General features: G+C 37.8%; 1 protein-coding gene across 1 annotated transcript in view; it reads right to left on the bottom strand.

Annotated features, from left to right (window-relative positions):
- Nucleotides 1-3,784: 3,784 nt before the first annotated feature.
- SCIN (scinderin) overlaps nucleotides 3,785-15,419 on the bottom strand; it is a 76,297-nt gene continuing 64,662 nt past the window's right edge. The window contains exons 12-16 of the mRNA XM_039256394.1: nucleotides 11,148-11,325; nucleotides 10,745-10,866; nucleotides 7,542-7,619; nucleotides 5,284-5,344; nucleotides 3,785-4,663 (exon numbers count right to left, since the gene is read on the bottom strand). Of these exons, the coding sequence (XP_039112325.1) occupies nucleotides 4,536-4,663; nucleotides 5,284-5,344; nucleotides 7,542-7,619; nucleotides 10,745-10,866; nucleotides 11,148-11,325 (567 nt within the window). The 3' untranslated portion in view covers nucleotides 3,785-4,535. The remainder of the gene's footprint in view (nucleotides 4,664-5,283; nucleotides 5,345-7,541; nucleotides 7,620-10,744; nucleotides 10,867-11,147; nucleotides 11,326-15,419) is intronic.

Here is a 15,419-nt window from a genome sequence, read left to right as displayed (position 1 = left end):
GTGTGGTAAGGATGATGTTTAAGAGAGAAAATTATTTTAGAGAACTTGTAAAATACATAGCATACTTTAAAAATATTTAATGTTAAGTCTTTAAAACTAAAAGAGAAGAAATCATGGTAGAGAAAAAAAAAAGATAGTGCAAGAAAAACGTTCCAAAAATACATTTTTGAACTGCAACATATACATCCTCTCTCTCTCTCTCTGTATATATATATGTGTGTGTATAAAGTGAATACTATTATTCTTTTCTTTATTTTCACTAGAATTCCATCCCTCTGAATAACCTGTCCAATATAGAAGTTATTTTCAAGCCAATTCTCTAACGGTCTTGCAAAATAAAACAAATACTAAGAAAAACACTCGGTCCTTTTATATAGATTCCTTGTATCCTTTGTCTTTTGCTCAGTTAATGCTCCGAATCTGATTTCTTATTTAAAATTCCTGAGAGGGTCACGTGAGTGGCTCACTTGGTTAAGTATCCAACTCTTGATTTTGGCTCAGGTCATAATCTCACAGTTTGTGAGTTCGAGCCCCACATTAGGCTCTGTGCTGACAGTGCAGAGCCTCCATGGAATTCTCTCTCTCCCTGTCTCTCTGACCCTCCCCTGGCTAACATGCATACGTGTATGCTCTCTTTCAAAATAAATAAATAAACTTTAAACAATTAAAAAAAATAAGATTCCTAAGATGTGCTACTTCTGACTAGAATATTTATTTCTTGTTAGCACTTTGTTTTACTGGATTCACTAAATTTTTCTAGTCACATATTTCATACAAAAATGAGTGTGCTATAATATTGGATGCAAAGAAAGGTCTGTAAAAGAACTAGTAGCTGAGGAGTAACTTATGTTTGCTTTGGCTTTTCATCACAAAAATCTTTGAAGGAAAATCAAAGAGAAGAAAGAAATCTAAGTTTCATATTAAAAATTAATAATAAGCAATTGTTCCACTCAAGAAAAGCAGAAAATTATGAAACTTTCGTATCTATCACTTTAGGCTGTATACAACTGCATTTTAAAGCCAGGAGACTAATTTCTACAGGGGTTTACATATCATTTGAGTTTTGAGACTACACAGTACCATAGATTGATGACCATTTTATAATCCAGCAATCACCTTTTCAGAGATACATAGGTTCCCCTGCCCTCATAATGATTTTACATGATTTGCAGGTGTTTCTTTAACCACTATCAGCTTGGAGTATGAAACTAAAAAAGAAACTCCCTAGCTCACCCTTCCCAGGTAATATTTACACATCCTCTTTCCCATTTCTCCACCAGCTGCGCTCCACTTTACTAAATGTAGGGCTTATAAATCTTGATGTAGCAGCTGTAGTTGCTGGTAATTTCTGTGGTCACCTCCAGTGTTTCGGCTGGGCATGTTGCTCAGTAGATACATCCTCCTCATTGTGCTTGTGCTGATGACGTGGGGCTGTCTCCTGAGGTGTCACCATCTCTGCCTTGGAGTACGTGGGCTTAGGACTCTTAGGAAAGCAATGTTTTCATAGCTCAGATCTACAACAGCAGTTCAGCTTAAGATGCATTTGTTCCGGTCCAGAGGTGAAACGAGGCATCTCCCTGCTTCTTTAGAACACAGATATAAGTCTCCTACCTCTGCACCTCTGCACTTGGTTTTTTTTTTTTTTTTTTAATGTTTTATTTATTTCTAAGAGAGGGAGAGAGGAGAGTGAGTGAGCAGGGGAGGGCCAGAGAGAAAGCGAGATACAGAATCTGAAACAGGCTCCAGGCTCTGAACTGGCTGTCAGCACAGAGCCCAAAGCAGGGCTTGAACCCATGAACCGCGAGATCATGACCTGAGCCGGAGTCGGACGCTTAACCGACTGAGCCACCCAGGAGCCCCTGCACCTGTGCACTTGGAATGCCTTTTCCCTGGGTGTGACCACAAGATTCAATCCCTCCCCCTGTCTATTCCACGTTCAAATATCATTTACTTAATAGGGACTTCTGGAACCACCCTGTTAAAATTGCACTCTTCCCCACTCTCACCTAATATATCCTGTCCTCCTTCCCTATATATCTTCCTTCCACAGAATTTATATTCCAATATATTTTATAATATACAGTGGCCCCCACCTATTCTGAGGGATACATGCCAAGATACCCTGTGAATGCCTGAAACTATGGTTAGTACACAATCCTACATTTACTGGTTTTTTTCCTGTACGTACACATAGCTCTGATAAAGTTTAAATTATAAATTAGTTCTTGCAAGTGCATACCAACAATAGCAGTGCAATAGAACAATTATAACAAGATACTGTAATAAAAGTTATGTGAATGTGGACTTTCTTTTCCTCTCTCAAAATATCTTAATGCACTGTACTCACCCTTCATCCTGTGGTGACGTGAGATGATAAAATTCCTGCGTGATGCAATGAAGTGAAGTAAATGGCGTAGCGTAGCTTTAGGCTACTATTGACCTTCTGCATAGACACCAGAAGGAGGGTCAGCTGCTTCCTGACCACAGCTGACCACAGTTAACTGAAACCATGAAAAGCAAGACTGAGGGAAAGTTGGGACTCTGTATCTACTTAGTGACTTTGTTTTTGTTAGCTTCTTCCCTGGAATATAAACTCTCTGACAGTTTGGATTTTGTCTGTTTCATTCATGTTGGATTCAAAGTGCCTAGAATAGTGTCTGACACCAAATAGACACCTAATAAAAATATTTACTGAATGAAGGAATAGTCCCTGGAAGTGCAGCTTCTCGCTGCTTCCTTACCACTCACACAAGCTGTATTTACTTTTCAGTCATAATGATACTGGACCCACTTCTCCACACCAGGACCCATGCCAAGACCCAGTTTGAAATGTGCATGCCATTAATTTCCAACTGAGAGAATGTGAGAATTTCTCAGATCACTCCTTGGCTCTGATTCCCCTTTCCATGGAAATGTAGCTTCTCCTCCTCAATGAGCCTCCTTCTAGCCTACTTCCAAAGTTGGTTTCTACTTTATTTGATCTCCACCTTCTACCCCCAATCCTCTGTTATGGGGTCTGTCAAATTATTTAAACAAGGAGATCATTAGACTGATGTGGCTCTAATGCTATGGAGACCTATGTAAGGAAACCAAAATCTAAGCCTGTAAATGCCTCAAGATTACAAAATCAAAATCTGAGGACAACCAATCATGAACAGTCACTTGGGCTTTAAGCCTAGCCAGTCAATAATATGCTTATTTTGTTTTACTCTTTCTCTATAAAAGTCTCTTCCTGAGTTCCTTCTGGTAGAGTACTCTTAACTGCTTCTAGTTTGGCACTGCCCAATCCAAATGGATTTTTTGCTCAAATAAACTCTTGAAATGTTTAATATGCCTTGGTTTATCTTTTAAAAGGGACCAGGTTTCCCATTCACTATGTATTTAAAAACCTTCATAATTATGTAACCTTAGAAAGGTTAATTTTGACTACTTAATGAGGATGAATTAAGAAATATTAAATTCTAGGAGTGCCTGGGTGGCTCAGTCAGTTAAGTGTCTGACTTCGGTTCAAGTCATGATCTCACAGCTCGTGGGTTCGAGCCCTGCATCCAGCTCTGTGCTCACAACTCAGAGCCTGGAGCATCCTTTGGATTCTGTGTCTCCTTTTCTCTCTTCCCCTCCCCTGCTGTGTCTCTCTCTCTCTCAAAAATAAATAAACATCAGAAAAAAAAATTAAAAAGGAAGTATTAAATTCATATTTATTTGTGATTAAAAGTATTTAACCTTAAAACTAATTATGTAATTAACTCACATGTCATATTTGAATAAAATGTCACGACAAGAAACCTTTTCAAAAAGAGGTGTATTTTAATGATGAAAGACAAACTTAATGAATTTTTTTGTACATAGCCTTTGTAGTATTAAACAAGTACTGTCAAATACATATATCTAAGCAGATAAGGATACAATTATTTTGTCATGAAAAAGCTGTGATTTCAAAGGTTTTTAAAAAGGAAAAAATGGTAATTCTTACTCTTAAGAAATGACAGTTGGGAGTTAATGGTGTCAGAGTCATATTGGCTGAAGAAGAAAAATAACAACAAACCCTAAACCCCCCTTAACATCAACCTCACCACAAATATATAATCCTTTTGAACACAACACATAGGAGAATAACTTCAAAGGCATTAAGGCTTACTTCTCTGGCATATTAAAGAAAAAGTTTGGCTAATGGCTCCTGATTTATAAAATTCCCTGATAAACTCCCCTAGATTATGCATAAATTTCCACTTTTAAAAGGTCATATAAAAAGATATGAATCCCAGTTTCCAGCAGAGCTACTATTGGTCCATAACAAAAGTTTACTTGAGGTTATTTAAAAATACTAACAAAAGAAAATTCTTATTTTTAAAAAGAAAATTTTTTAAAAGAAAATTTAAGAAGAATTTCAAGCTAACATTAGGTATGAAAAAAACAGCCATATGGCTGAGGTTAACTTTCTAAAGTCCAACAAGCAAGAAAACCTTCCTTCCCCCCAAACAGCAATAGGACAGTTGCGCCATAACATTTGTGTGGTTCTTCCTACAAAAACCAGTTTACCACCGGTGGGAGTCCCAGCCCAGGAACCAGCCTGTGAATGTGGGTGGCTCGTGGCCCTGTTTTACGATGACAATTGGGGTCCTCCTGTCTCTTCCAGAAGGGTCTGTCTCAAGGTACATTTTAGCTACAAAGAATGGGCAGAGACATACACATTGGGTTAGTTCCAATGGACCTAAAATAATGACAGAATGAAAAGTCTTCCAATTAAAGTGATGAATCATATTTTCGTTGCCCCCAAAGTAGCCAAATGCTGTTCCATATGAATAATTCCTTATTGATTTCTCTCAGCTCCTATGGATTGCACGTGTCTCATGACTGCCTAAAAGTAAACTAAACTTTATAGAATAATCCTTATGGCATAATTTTTCTTATACTTTTCAGTAATAAAAAGCAATTGTGCCAGAAAGAACAGCATTCCCCAAAAGGAATTTTTAAAAACTTAGGTTATCACAGTTATAGAGGTTTCAACAATTTCCATATAGAACATTATTTCAGTGAATTTAAAATTTTCTGCACAAATTGATGTAATCGTATTCTAAATTAGGTAACAAAGTCTATTTTTCTTATTCTGAAATTCTTGAGTTTAAAAGACTTCCATTACTCTTTAGTTTTGAAAGCGAAAGCTTATTAGATTCTCCTCGGTTTTAATGTGCAGTTTTGAAGAATGTGCTGGAAAGAGCAGTCAGGGACTCAGACATAACCATTCAGGGTAACTGCCATCATTGTGCACGGGATATCGCTTACCAGACTTCAGAGATTCTGTTCTCTCGACTTCATTGGCATCTTTGCCAACCCAAATAAAAATCTGAAAAATGGAACAATAATAATATGTACTGTTTGGGGAGTACTGATTCGGTGCAAGCCCTAAGCCAAGTGCTTCTCACACGCTGTTCATTATACTCTTCACCACAAGCCCAGAAGTTAAGGATGTGAACAAGGAGGTGAAGAGAAGTTCCACCACTTTCCCAATGTTTGCCTTATCAGGAGACATCTAAATTGATATCCAGCCAGTTTGACTCCAGATTTCACACTCTGATATTCTGTGTTTACATAGTATTTTATAGACTTGCTCCAAACAAAATATTGGCCACTTTCTGCACCCACTTCTGGGATGGAGTGTGTAATGCAGTCATTATCTCTGTATTATTATGTGAGGACCACACTTAGCTTGTTTGTGGAGACCTCAGACTCCCTTTAGGAACCTCTGACTTCAGCCTGTAGTTTACACCTATAAAACTGTATCCTGTAACACTTTGGTAAAGGTGCTATAATGTTTAGTATTTCAATATTGAGGTCTTTAAAAAAATTTTTTTAATGTTTTTTATTTATTTCTGAGAGAGAGAGACTCAGTGTGAGCAGGGTAGGGTCAGAGAGAGAGGGAGATACAGAATCTGAAGCAGGCTCCAGGCTCTGAGCTGTCAGCATAGAGCCCTACATAGGGCTCAAACCCACAACCTGTGAGATCATGACCTGAGGCAAAGTCAGATGCTTAACCGACTGAGCTACCGAGGCTCCCTGAGGTTTTTTTTTAAACTGATATAATTATAAATTCTGTACATATCCTTCTTGTCAAATGTGTAGTTTGGGAGCTTCAATGCTGAAAAACATTCTTTTGAATTACTTATATTTAAATCACTTTAGAATAACTTGTTGGCAGAGAAATTTTGGTCAAATTAGTTTTGGCTGTATTCTAATTCACACTGGAAGTACTGAAATATCTGCTTGCAGGGCACAGAACACACCATGAAGCATGGGAATACAAATGAAAAATGTGATTAAAAATAAGTCATAAGGGAAATATTCTAAAGTATCTGTGACTATAGGATTGACTACAAATGGAAATACTTAAATTCTTCTGAATAAGGAAACCTCATTCTCATTTTAATTCTTAATACACAAAGATGTTTTGACATGAGGTTTTAAATTTCATATCGAGAGCCACCTGGGTGGCTCAATAGGTTAAGCGTCTGACTTGAGCTCAGGTCATCTCACCATTTATGAGTTCAAGCCCCATGTTGGGCTCGTGCTGACAGCTCAGAGCCTGGAGCCTGCTTTGGATTCTGTGTCTCCCTCTCTCTGTCCCTCCCCCACTCATACTCTGTCTCTCAAAAATAAATAAACATTAACAAAAAACTTAAGAAAATAAATTTCATATCCACAAATAAGTGATCCATTCACCTGGGGAGAGTCTGTAGCTAGATGTCAAATTCAAATATGATTAATTCCAGACCAAGAAGCTAAGGTGTAAAATAAACAAATGAGTTTAGCAATTAAGAACAGACCTAAAAGTAACAATTAGTGGGGTTAACTCTAAGACTAGGCCTAATTCAGGGATAAGGGTTTCATAATTGTTCTATACAATTTAATTCCTAATATATGTATTTTTCCCTTTTACTATTTAATGAATTTACATAAAGGTTAAAAAAAAAAACCTCAAAACCCAATTCTCATATATGGCATGCCAAATCACCATTCTTTTTTCCCCAAATATATATGTGTGTGTGTGTGTGTATAAAACAATATGTATTTTACTGTATAGATTCAAAACTATTCTGCGTTTGTTTCTTCCCCAGGGGAAAGGTGCTCTATGACTTCATGTCAGATTTCAAGAAAACTTCTGAATCTCTCAGTCTTCCCCTTGGCACTGTACCCCCATGGCATTGTATACACTAATGCTTTTACCAGTTAAATGAATAGATGAATGCATGAATAAGTTGGAGTGAATGAATTTTACAAATAAGTGAAAAATGGAAGTGTTTGTTTTTTGTTTTTTTGCCTAAAATTATACAGAAACAGATGGTAGCGATAGAATTATTTCCACATTAAGAAATCAGTTTCCTATACATATCAGTTTTACCTTTTGCTAAACTATCTTGGGTCTTTTTAAAATATTGCCTAAATCCATAGGTCTATTTACTATTAGACTTGCCATTTTTCAAAGTTGGTTTTGTGAGCTCCCAATGATAAGCACACTGTCTTGTTATGATCAAATCAAGTTTTACCTGTTCCCAAGCATCCAGTAACATGACATCATCTTCTGCCAAATCATCCTGGGTGAACTCTCCCGGAACTTCTTCAATCTGAAATGTATGAGAAAGCTTTATGATCAAACAGTAGAGCAGTAATTTTTCTAACATACAAGCTACAAATGCATTGTATTATTTTAGAGAACCACAAAAATAAAGTTTAGTAGTCATTTTTTTGTTGTTTTGGGGTAATAAAGATTTAAACAATTGTTTATCTGTTTACTCATGTATCACAAACTGATTGAATCTTGTCTGGGAAGCATAGTACTTAATATAAACACTGCACCTGAATGTCTTAGGTAGGCTATGTACAGTCTGACCACAGCTCTACGTCCAGTCCTAGTGACAAGCTACTTCACCGATTTCTGTCATCTTTGTAGTCCATAAAGGTATTTGAGTTTATGGTATAAGGATTAAGCTGTCTTTTATATTGTAGGTCAAGATTATTTTAATAAAATCGATAGGTCTGATCATTTTTTAAATCAATAATTTTTGACAAGATGATATAACAATATTCTATAAGCAAGGTTTTATTATTATTATTTTAAATGTATTAAATTGTATCCTCTATAGTTAACATCACAGGGCAATAGGGAGGGTTTGTTTAATGCACTCACCACTAGCGGGCAGGTATTAATCTGAAGTTCACAATGTTTAAAGGATTCTGGATAAAGACCCCGCCGGTATTTAGGAAGGTGTGGTAGATTGGATGATAGCCCTTCTGGTGTGTGACTTTGTAGTATAGTCAAGTAAGTGGAGGTAACCTTGGCCCTGGCCATGTCAATCAAGCAGGTTAGGGGCCCTCTTTTACTCCTGGGTTCAGTCTTGGGAAAAACAGGCATGAATCCAACCAAAGCCCAAAGGAGAACCTCCTAGCTGGGCCCAGCCTAGGTAAACCTGGTCCCAGGCAGCCTGTAGCCCTCTGAGCAGAATACATATTTGTTATAACCTGATGAGATACTGAGACTGCTATATAACAAACAAAAACTATTTACCAAAGGCAAAGAGTTTATATTATCTTTTTACAGAACTTTTACCAATCACATAGAGATTTTAAAAAGCAAAAACCTGAAACATCACTTATCCCATGCCAAAACCTATTCTAATCCTTTATATGTAACGAATGACTTAATATTCACAGTAATACTATAAAGTAGGTACTAGGATTATCCCTATTTTATAGATGAGAAAACTACAGCATAGAGAAGATAAGCAACTAGCTTAAGGTCACACAGCCAATAAGTAATATCACCAAGTAAGTGATATTGCACGGGCAAACTGGTTCTAAAACCTGTGTTTTTAACCAACATGCTCTGCTATCTTATGCGAATCTACAGGGCTACAGTTGGCTTTCTGATTGTGGCGATAAGATCAAACAAACACCTGTTAGTGACATTTCTTTTCCTTAAATTGTGAAGGGAAGAGTAGGAGTTCCAAATATCAAACAAGAAAATGAGTAGGTGTAGAGAAAAAGTATATTTCCATTAAATATGTTCATGACAAAGAAAAAAACAAACAAAAACAAAAAGACTAATAGATTTTTCCAAACTTCACTGAGAACAAAGCCTAGTTACTATTTTTGTAAGATATATCTTCATTGGAGACAAGACAAACATGTTATTTAAAGCAATATTAGCATATTTTGTATACTAAGAAGAAATTATAGAAGCATTAGTTGAATAAGAAGCTGGTTGGATGCCATATAAAATTAACAGTCAAAAGAGTAAAATAGATTTTTTTCTAAAAAGTTTCTAAAATACAGGGATTTCCTAGAAAGTAGGTGAGCAATTGTGATGCCCAACAACCAAATATTTGTCAAAACTCGAATTTTTAATTTAAACCTTTAACTTTTAGGTGAAATCACTTATCAAGTGTGGTTTGAACATTAGCAGTTTCTTCTTCAAAGCATTTTTTAATGTTTACTTATTTTTGAGAGAGAGAGAAAGAGAAAGAGAACAAGTGGGGGGAGGGGCAGAGAGAGAGGGAGACACAGAATCTGAAGCAGGCTCCAGGCTCTGAGCTATCAGCACAGAGCCAAATCTGGGGCTCAAGCTCACGAACTGCAAGATGTGACTGGAGCCGAATTTGAACACTTACCCACTTGAGCCACCCAGGTGCCCCAAAGCATTTTATTTCTAACAAGCTATGTAGCTGGGAAAAGACTTCGGCAATTTCCGTGTGAGTGTGAGTGTGTGTGTGTGTGTGTGTGTGTGTGTGTTGAAAAAAGCTTGTATTCACCAAGACATGCTGACCAAATCTTCAGATCAAATTATATATAGGAAAAAAGTTTGTCCTTTAAATAAAATATTTACATGAAACTCTAGCATGTCAAACAGAGAAAACCAAATTTTTATGGTTGAATTGAGATGAAGGGCTGTGGTCCAAGATATTTTGGAGCCCAGTATAAAATCAGTCTTGTACACAAATACTTTTACTTTGAAATGTCTGGGATTCAAAACCTGTGAATGATTATGAAATACAACATTTTTGCTGATTTCAGTTAATTTGCAGGTGCATGTATAGCTTTCTCTGATTCTGCCCAATGATCATAATATTTCCATAACATTTTTATTCAGTCAATGTGGTGAAACCTTTTATTCCCTGGGAAACTGAAGTGCAAAGTTGACATAGTTTGATCACAAACCACTACGGTTTCCCAGAGAAAGTGTCAAATTATTAAATTAGTAAATCCAACCACATGCATATTCATAACAACCTCATGTTGACACAGGTGCAAAGTAGCTGGTATTTTTAAGAGCAGTTTGATTTATTTAGTACTTTACAGTATTCCTATGCTTTCACATCCATTACATCGTTGACTCTTTTTTTTAATGTTTATTTAACCATTTTGAGAAAGAGAGAGTGTGCATGCATGCGTGCGGGGGAAGGGCAAAGAGAGAGAAAGAGAGGCTCTGTCTCACAAACCATAAGATCATGACCTGAGCAGAAATCAAAAGTCTGATGCTTAACCGACTGAGCCACCCCAGTACCCCACATCATTGATTCACTGACTCTTACATTGATCCTGCATAGAGCTAAGATTATCATTTATGGTTTGTAGATAAGCAAGCTAAAACTGAGAATCGGAGCACTAGCACGGCTGAAAAGTATTAAAGCCACACCGGAATGCCTCTCCCAAGGTTATTCAGTTCTACCCCTGTGTTCGGCAAGACACTCACAATGAATCTTCCAGTTTTGTTAGAGCAGCCGTAAAGCCGGGGTGGATGGTCTTCTGCCTGGGTTTCTAGTAGTGGAGAGATCTGGTATTCCTTCTTCCCTCCAAGGGAATTCCAGAACTCCTCTGTGAAAAACACAATGAGTTATCCAATGCATTTCCAGGAGCACAGAGTTGGTATTGATTTACATTAACAAATGATATTACTTTACCTTGACTGTAATGTTAAGAAATTACTTAAATATGGCAGGTACCATCACCCACTTTTGCAACTAATAGAAGGATTTTTAATGCCCTATAAACATTACAAAGGTCCTATTTACAAAAAAAAAAAAAAAAAAAGTAACACGATTAGCAATGATACCAAATAGAAGTCCTGGCTCTGTCCTTCACCCCATAGTACACACCTGGCTCCTTGCCTTCCGAAATCCTTGTGGTTTTGCATTTGAGGACACTTGCTATATACTCTGCTCCTTTCTCCTCTTCCCGGCTAGCGCCTTTTCCTATCCAGACGTAGCCATTGTTTTGCCGCAGTTTCAAGACAAAAACATCATTGGAATTCAAGGAATGTGCATCAACATCTACCTAGAGTACAAAGAAAAATAACACAGTGATTCCAATTCATTGCTGTTCCCTCAACAAACACGCCTGAGAAGCTGTGATGGACAAACCATCCTTTGCTTTCCGTCCTGATCCCAGGGTGGCATTACATAGGACACCACTATGGTCTTAGAAATATTGGGGCACCTGGGTGGCTCAGTCGGTTAAGTGTCCCATTCGTAATTTCCCTTCAGGTCAAGATCTCATGGTTCAGGAGATCAAGCTCCATGTTGGTCTCTGTGCTGGCAGTGAAGAGGTTTGGAGTCTCTCTCTCTCTCTCTCTCTTTTTCTGTCTCTCTCTCTTTCTCTCTGCTCGTCTCCCACTCAAGCTATCTCTCCGATTGTCTCAAACTAAATAAATAAATAAATACTTTTTTAAAATAAAGAAACACTAGTAGCACTTTTCTCTGTGTCACTCATAATGCTCAACTGCCTCCAGACAAGCATGGTGCACTGCAAATAAAATTACCCAAATGTAAGTGATAAGTAACAAAAATGATATTCAAAGAAACCAGAAGAACAAGTATGGGCTATAAATGATGGTTGGCAAGTGAGTGTAATATACACAAATGACACACATAAAGCAAAAGATGTTCAGTTTTTCTTTCCTCAACTTAAATAGGTTCTTCAAATAATCAAAGGGACCTACCCAAAGCAGCTAACAGATTTAATGCAATCCCTATGAAAATACCAAAAGCATTTTTCACACAACTAAAATAGACAATCCTAAACTTATTTATTTATTTATTTATTCATTTATTTATTTTTATAGCCAAAGTTTATTGAGAGACAATCTTAAACTTTGTATAAAACCACAAAAGACCTGAATAGCCAAAGCAATCTTGGAAAAGAAAAACAAAACTAGAGGTATCACAATTCCAGACTTCAAGTTATATTACAAAGCTGTAGTAATAAAAACAGTATGGTACTGGCACATAAATAGACACACAGATCAACTGACCAAGATAGAAAGCCCAGCAATGAACCCACAATTATATGGTCACTTAATCTTTGACAAAGGAGGCAAGAATATCCAATGGGAAAAAGTATCTTCAACAAATGGTGTTAGGAAAACTGGACAGTAACATGCAAAAGAATGAAACTGGACCACTTTCTTATACCATACACATAAATAAACTCAAACTGGTTTAAGGATCTAAATATAAGACGTGAAACTATAAAAATCCTAGAAGAGAGCACAGGCAGTCATTTCTCTGACACTGGCCATAGCAAAATCTTTCTAGATACACATCCTGAGGCAAGGGAAACAAAAGCAAAAATAAAATATTGGCCCTACATCAAAATAAAAACTTCAGCACAGCAGAGGACACAGCCAACAAAATTAAAAAACAACCTACTAAATGGGAGAAGATATTTGGAAGTGACATATCTGATAAAGAGTTAGTATCAAAAATATACAAAGAAGCTATATAACCCAACACCAAAAAAAATCAAATAATCTAATTAAAAATGGGCAGAGACATGAACAGACATTTCTCCAAAGAAGACACAGGTGGCCAACAGACACATGAAAGGATGCTCAACAGGGAAATGCAAATCCAAACCACGATGAGGTATGAGGTATCACCTCACACCTGTCAGAATGGCTAATATCAACAACACAAAAAGGTACAAGTGGTGATGAGGATGTTGAGAAAAGGGAACCCTCCTGCACTGTTGGTGGGAATGCAAACTGGGGCAGTCACTGTGCAAGACAGTACGGAGGTTCTTCAAAAACCTAAAAATAGAACTACACTATGATCCAGTAATTGCACTACTGGGTATTTACCCAAAGAATTTGAGAAACACAAATTCAAAAGGATATATACATGCCTATGTATACTGAGGCATTATTTATAATAGCCAAATTATGGAAGCAGCCCAAGTGTCCATCAATAGGTGAATAGATAAGAAAGAAGTGATATATATATTTTTTTCATAAATTACATAATGGAATATTACTAAGCTGTAAAAAGCAATGAAATCTTGCCATTTACAACAATACAGATGGAGCTAGAGAGTATAATATTAAGTGAAATAAGCCAGTTAGAGAAAGACAAATACCATATAATTCATTCATAAGTGGATTTAAACAAATGAACAAAGGAAAAGAAGAGACATACCAAAAAACAGACCCTTAAGTATAGAGAACAAGATGATGGTTACCAGTGGGGAAAGGGGAGGGATGGAGGAAATAGAAAAAGGGGATTAAGAATACACTTATCTTAGATGAACACTGAATAATATATGGAAGTGTTATCACTATATTGTACACCTGAAATTAACACAACACTGTTAACCATAATGAAATTTTTAAATTGTTAGAAACACCAAACAACATACAAAGGGACACCTAAAAATCCTAGAACAGGAACTGGAGTCCAATGTTGGCAAAGAGATAACAATGCAGATTTCACTAAAAGGTTCTCCAGGCTCAGATAAATCATAAGTCAAATTATTAAAGACAATAGCAGATTAAAAACACAGCACTGATATGCTCCTTCCTTCCAACCAAGAAGCCGTGGCCACTCTCTGGGACTGGCCAGGTGAGCAGAGTTGTGCTCCCAGTGGCCACAGAGGAATGAGAAGGACCCAGCAGGGCCAAGACTTTGGCCCAAGGGCGAGGCTGAAAGTAGAACCTTATGGTAAGACAAGCATGTGCAGTGTCAGGCCTGGTAGTGAACCTGAGTGTCCTAGGATGGGCTTCTGCCTTCGTGTCTATGACCTTGTGATTCTGTGACTCTGTGCTGGACTCTGTGAGAGCCTGTGTCTGGCCACATAACTATGTCACCGACAGTATGTGTACGACATTCTGCACTACTGTGGGGCTCAATGTGATGAAGAACCAGTGAGCAAGACTGAGATGGTGCAGTCATGAGAGAGGAAGAAAACCCAAGTGTGGTATTCTCAAGGCCAAGTTTAGAGAGCGTTTCAAGAAGGGGGTGATGCTCAGCTGCCAAATGATGGCACTTGGCTGACTTGTGAAGTGCCATCAACTAACGTAGAAAGCTGGATTTCACCAGGTTTGCCAGCACCCTGTCCCCAGAGAGAGCACTGGAGGAGGAAGGAATCACTGGAAGTTCTATTTTTTATTTTTTTAATTAAAATATAGTTGACACACGATCTGTTGGAAATGTTAAAGATGTGTTCCAGGGGTTGGTAGCATTCAGGGAAGTACTTATCATCCTTTTTCAGTAGAAACAGGGCCTCTTGGACTAAGAGTCTAAGGAATCTATTGGATGTGATGATGCAACTTGATAGGAACCAGGACTTCCAATTTCTCATCCAAATGTCTCCTTATTGGTACAGAAGAAGGAGCTTGGATGATAGACAGGGGACAATGGACCCACACAGGGACTAGTCTGACCTCAGGGAGGTAGTTCCAAAATAGAATATTATAAAATGGTAGCCTCCCAGGAAAGGAAAACAGAAAACCTTACAAACTTGGCTTTGACTAGCACATTTCCAAGAGCTGGGATTGTGAAGACCAGCCTTGAGAGGCTAAAAGGAACCACAGGAACTGCATTACAAGCAGCTTGCACGTCTCATAAAGATGTGCAAGGAAGAGACCAGGAATGCAAGGGTTCTTGTCAACCCTTCCATCTGAGATCAGCTGAGTGTACCTGTAGATGAGAGCTTAACGGTTAATTTTATAGATTTAAAAGTAATTAGTCATAGTCGAACACATGAGAATCTGCTTACAGAATGTTCTGGATGAGATCAGTATACATGATAGCATTTATTTTTTTTTAAATGTTTTATTTATTTCTAGGAGACAGAGAGAGACAGCGTGAGCAGGGGAGGGTCAGAGAGAGAGGGAGTGACAGACTCTGAAACAGGCTCCAGGCTCTGAGCTGGCAGTCAGCACAGAGCCCGACACGGGGCTCGAACCCACGAACCGCGAGATCATGACCTAAGTGAAAGTCGGACGCTTAACCGACTAAGCCACCCAGGAGCCCCCATGATAGCATTTAAATGACATGATTGAATGCATATCACCATGCAAAGGGCCAAAACTGAGCCTTGGGGGTTTTGGAAGACACACAGCAGAGGAGAAGCAGAAATTGGTTTGCTGTGAG

The sequence above is a fragment of the Hyaena hyaena genome, unplaced genomic scaffold, assembly GCF_003009895.1.
Source record: "Hyaena hyaena isolate Hyena2069 unplaced genomic scaffold, ASM300989v1 scaffold_569, whole genome shotgun sequence".
Classification (NCBI taxonomy): domain Eukaryota; kingdom Metazoa; phylum Chordata; class Mammalia; order Carnivora; family Hyaenidae; genus Hyaena; species Hyaena hyaena.
This window is presented reverse-complemented; position numbering and strand designations above follow the sequence as displayed.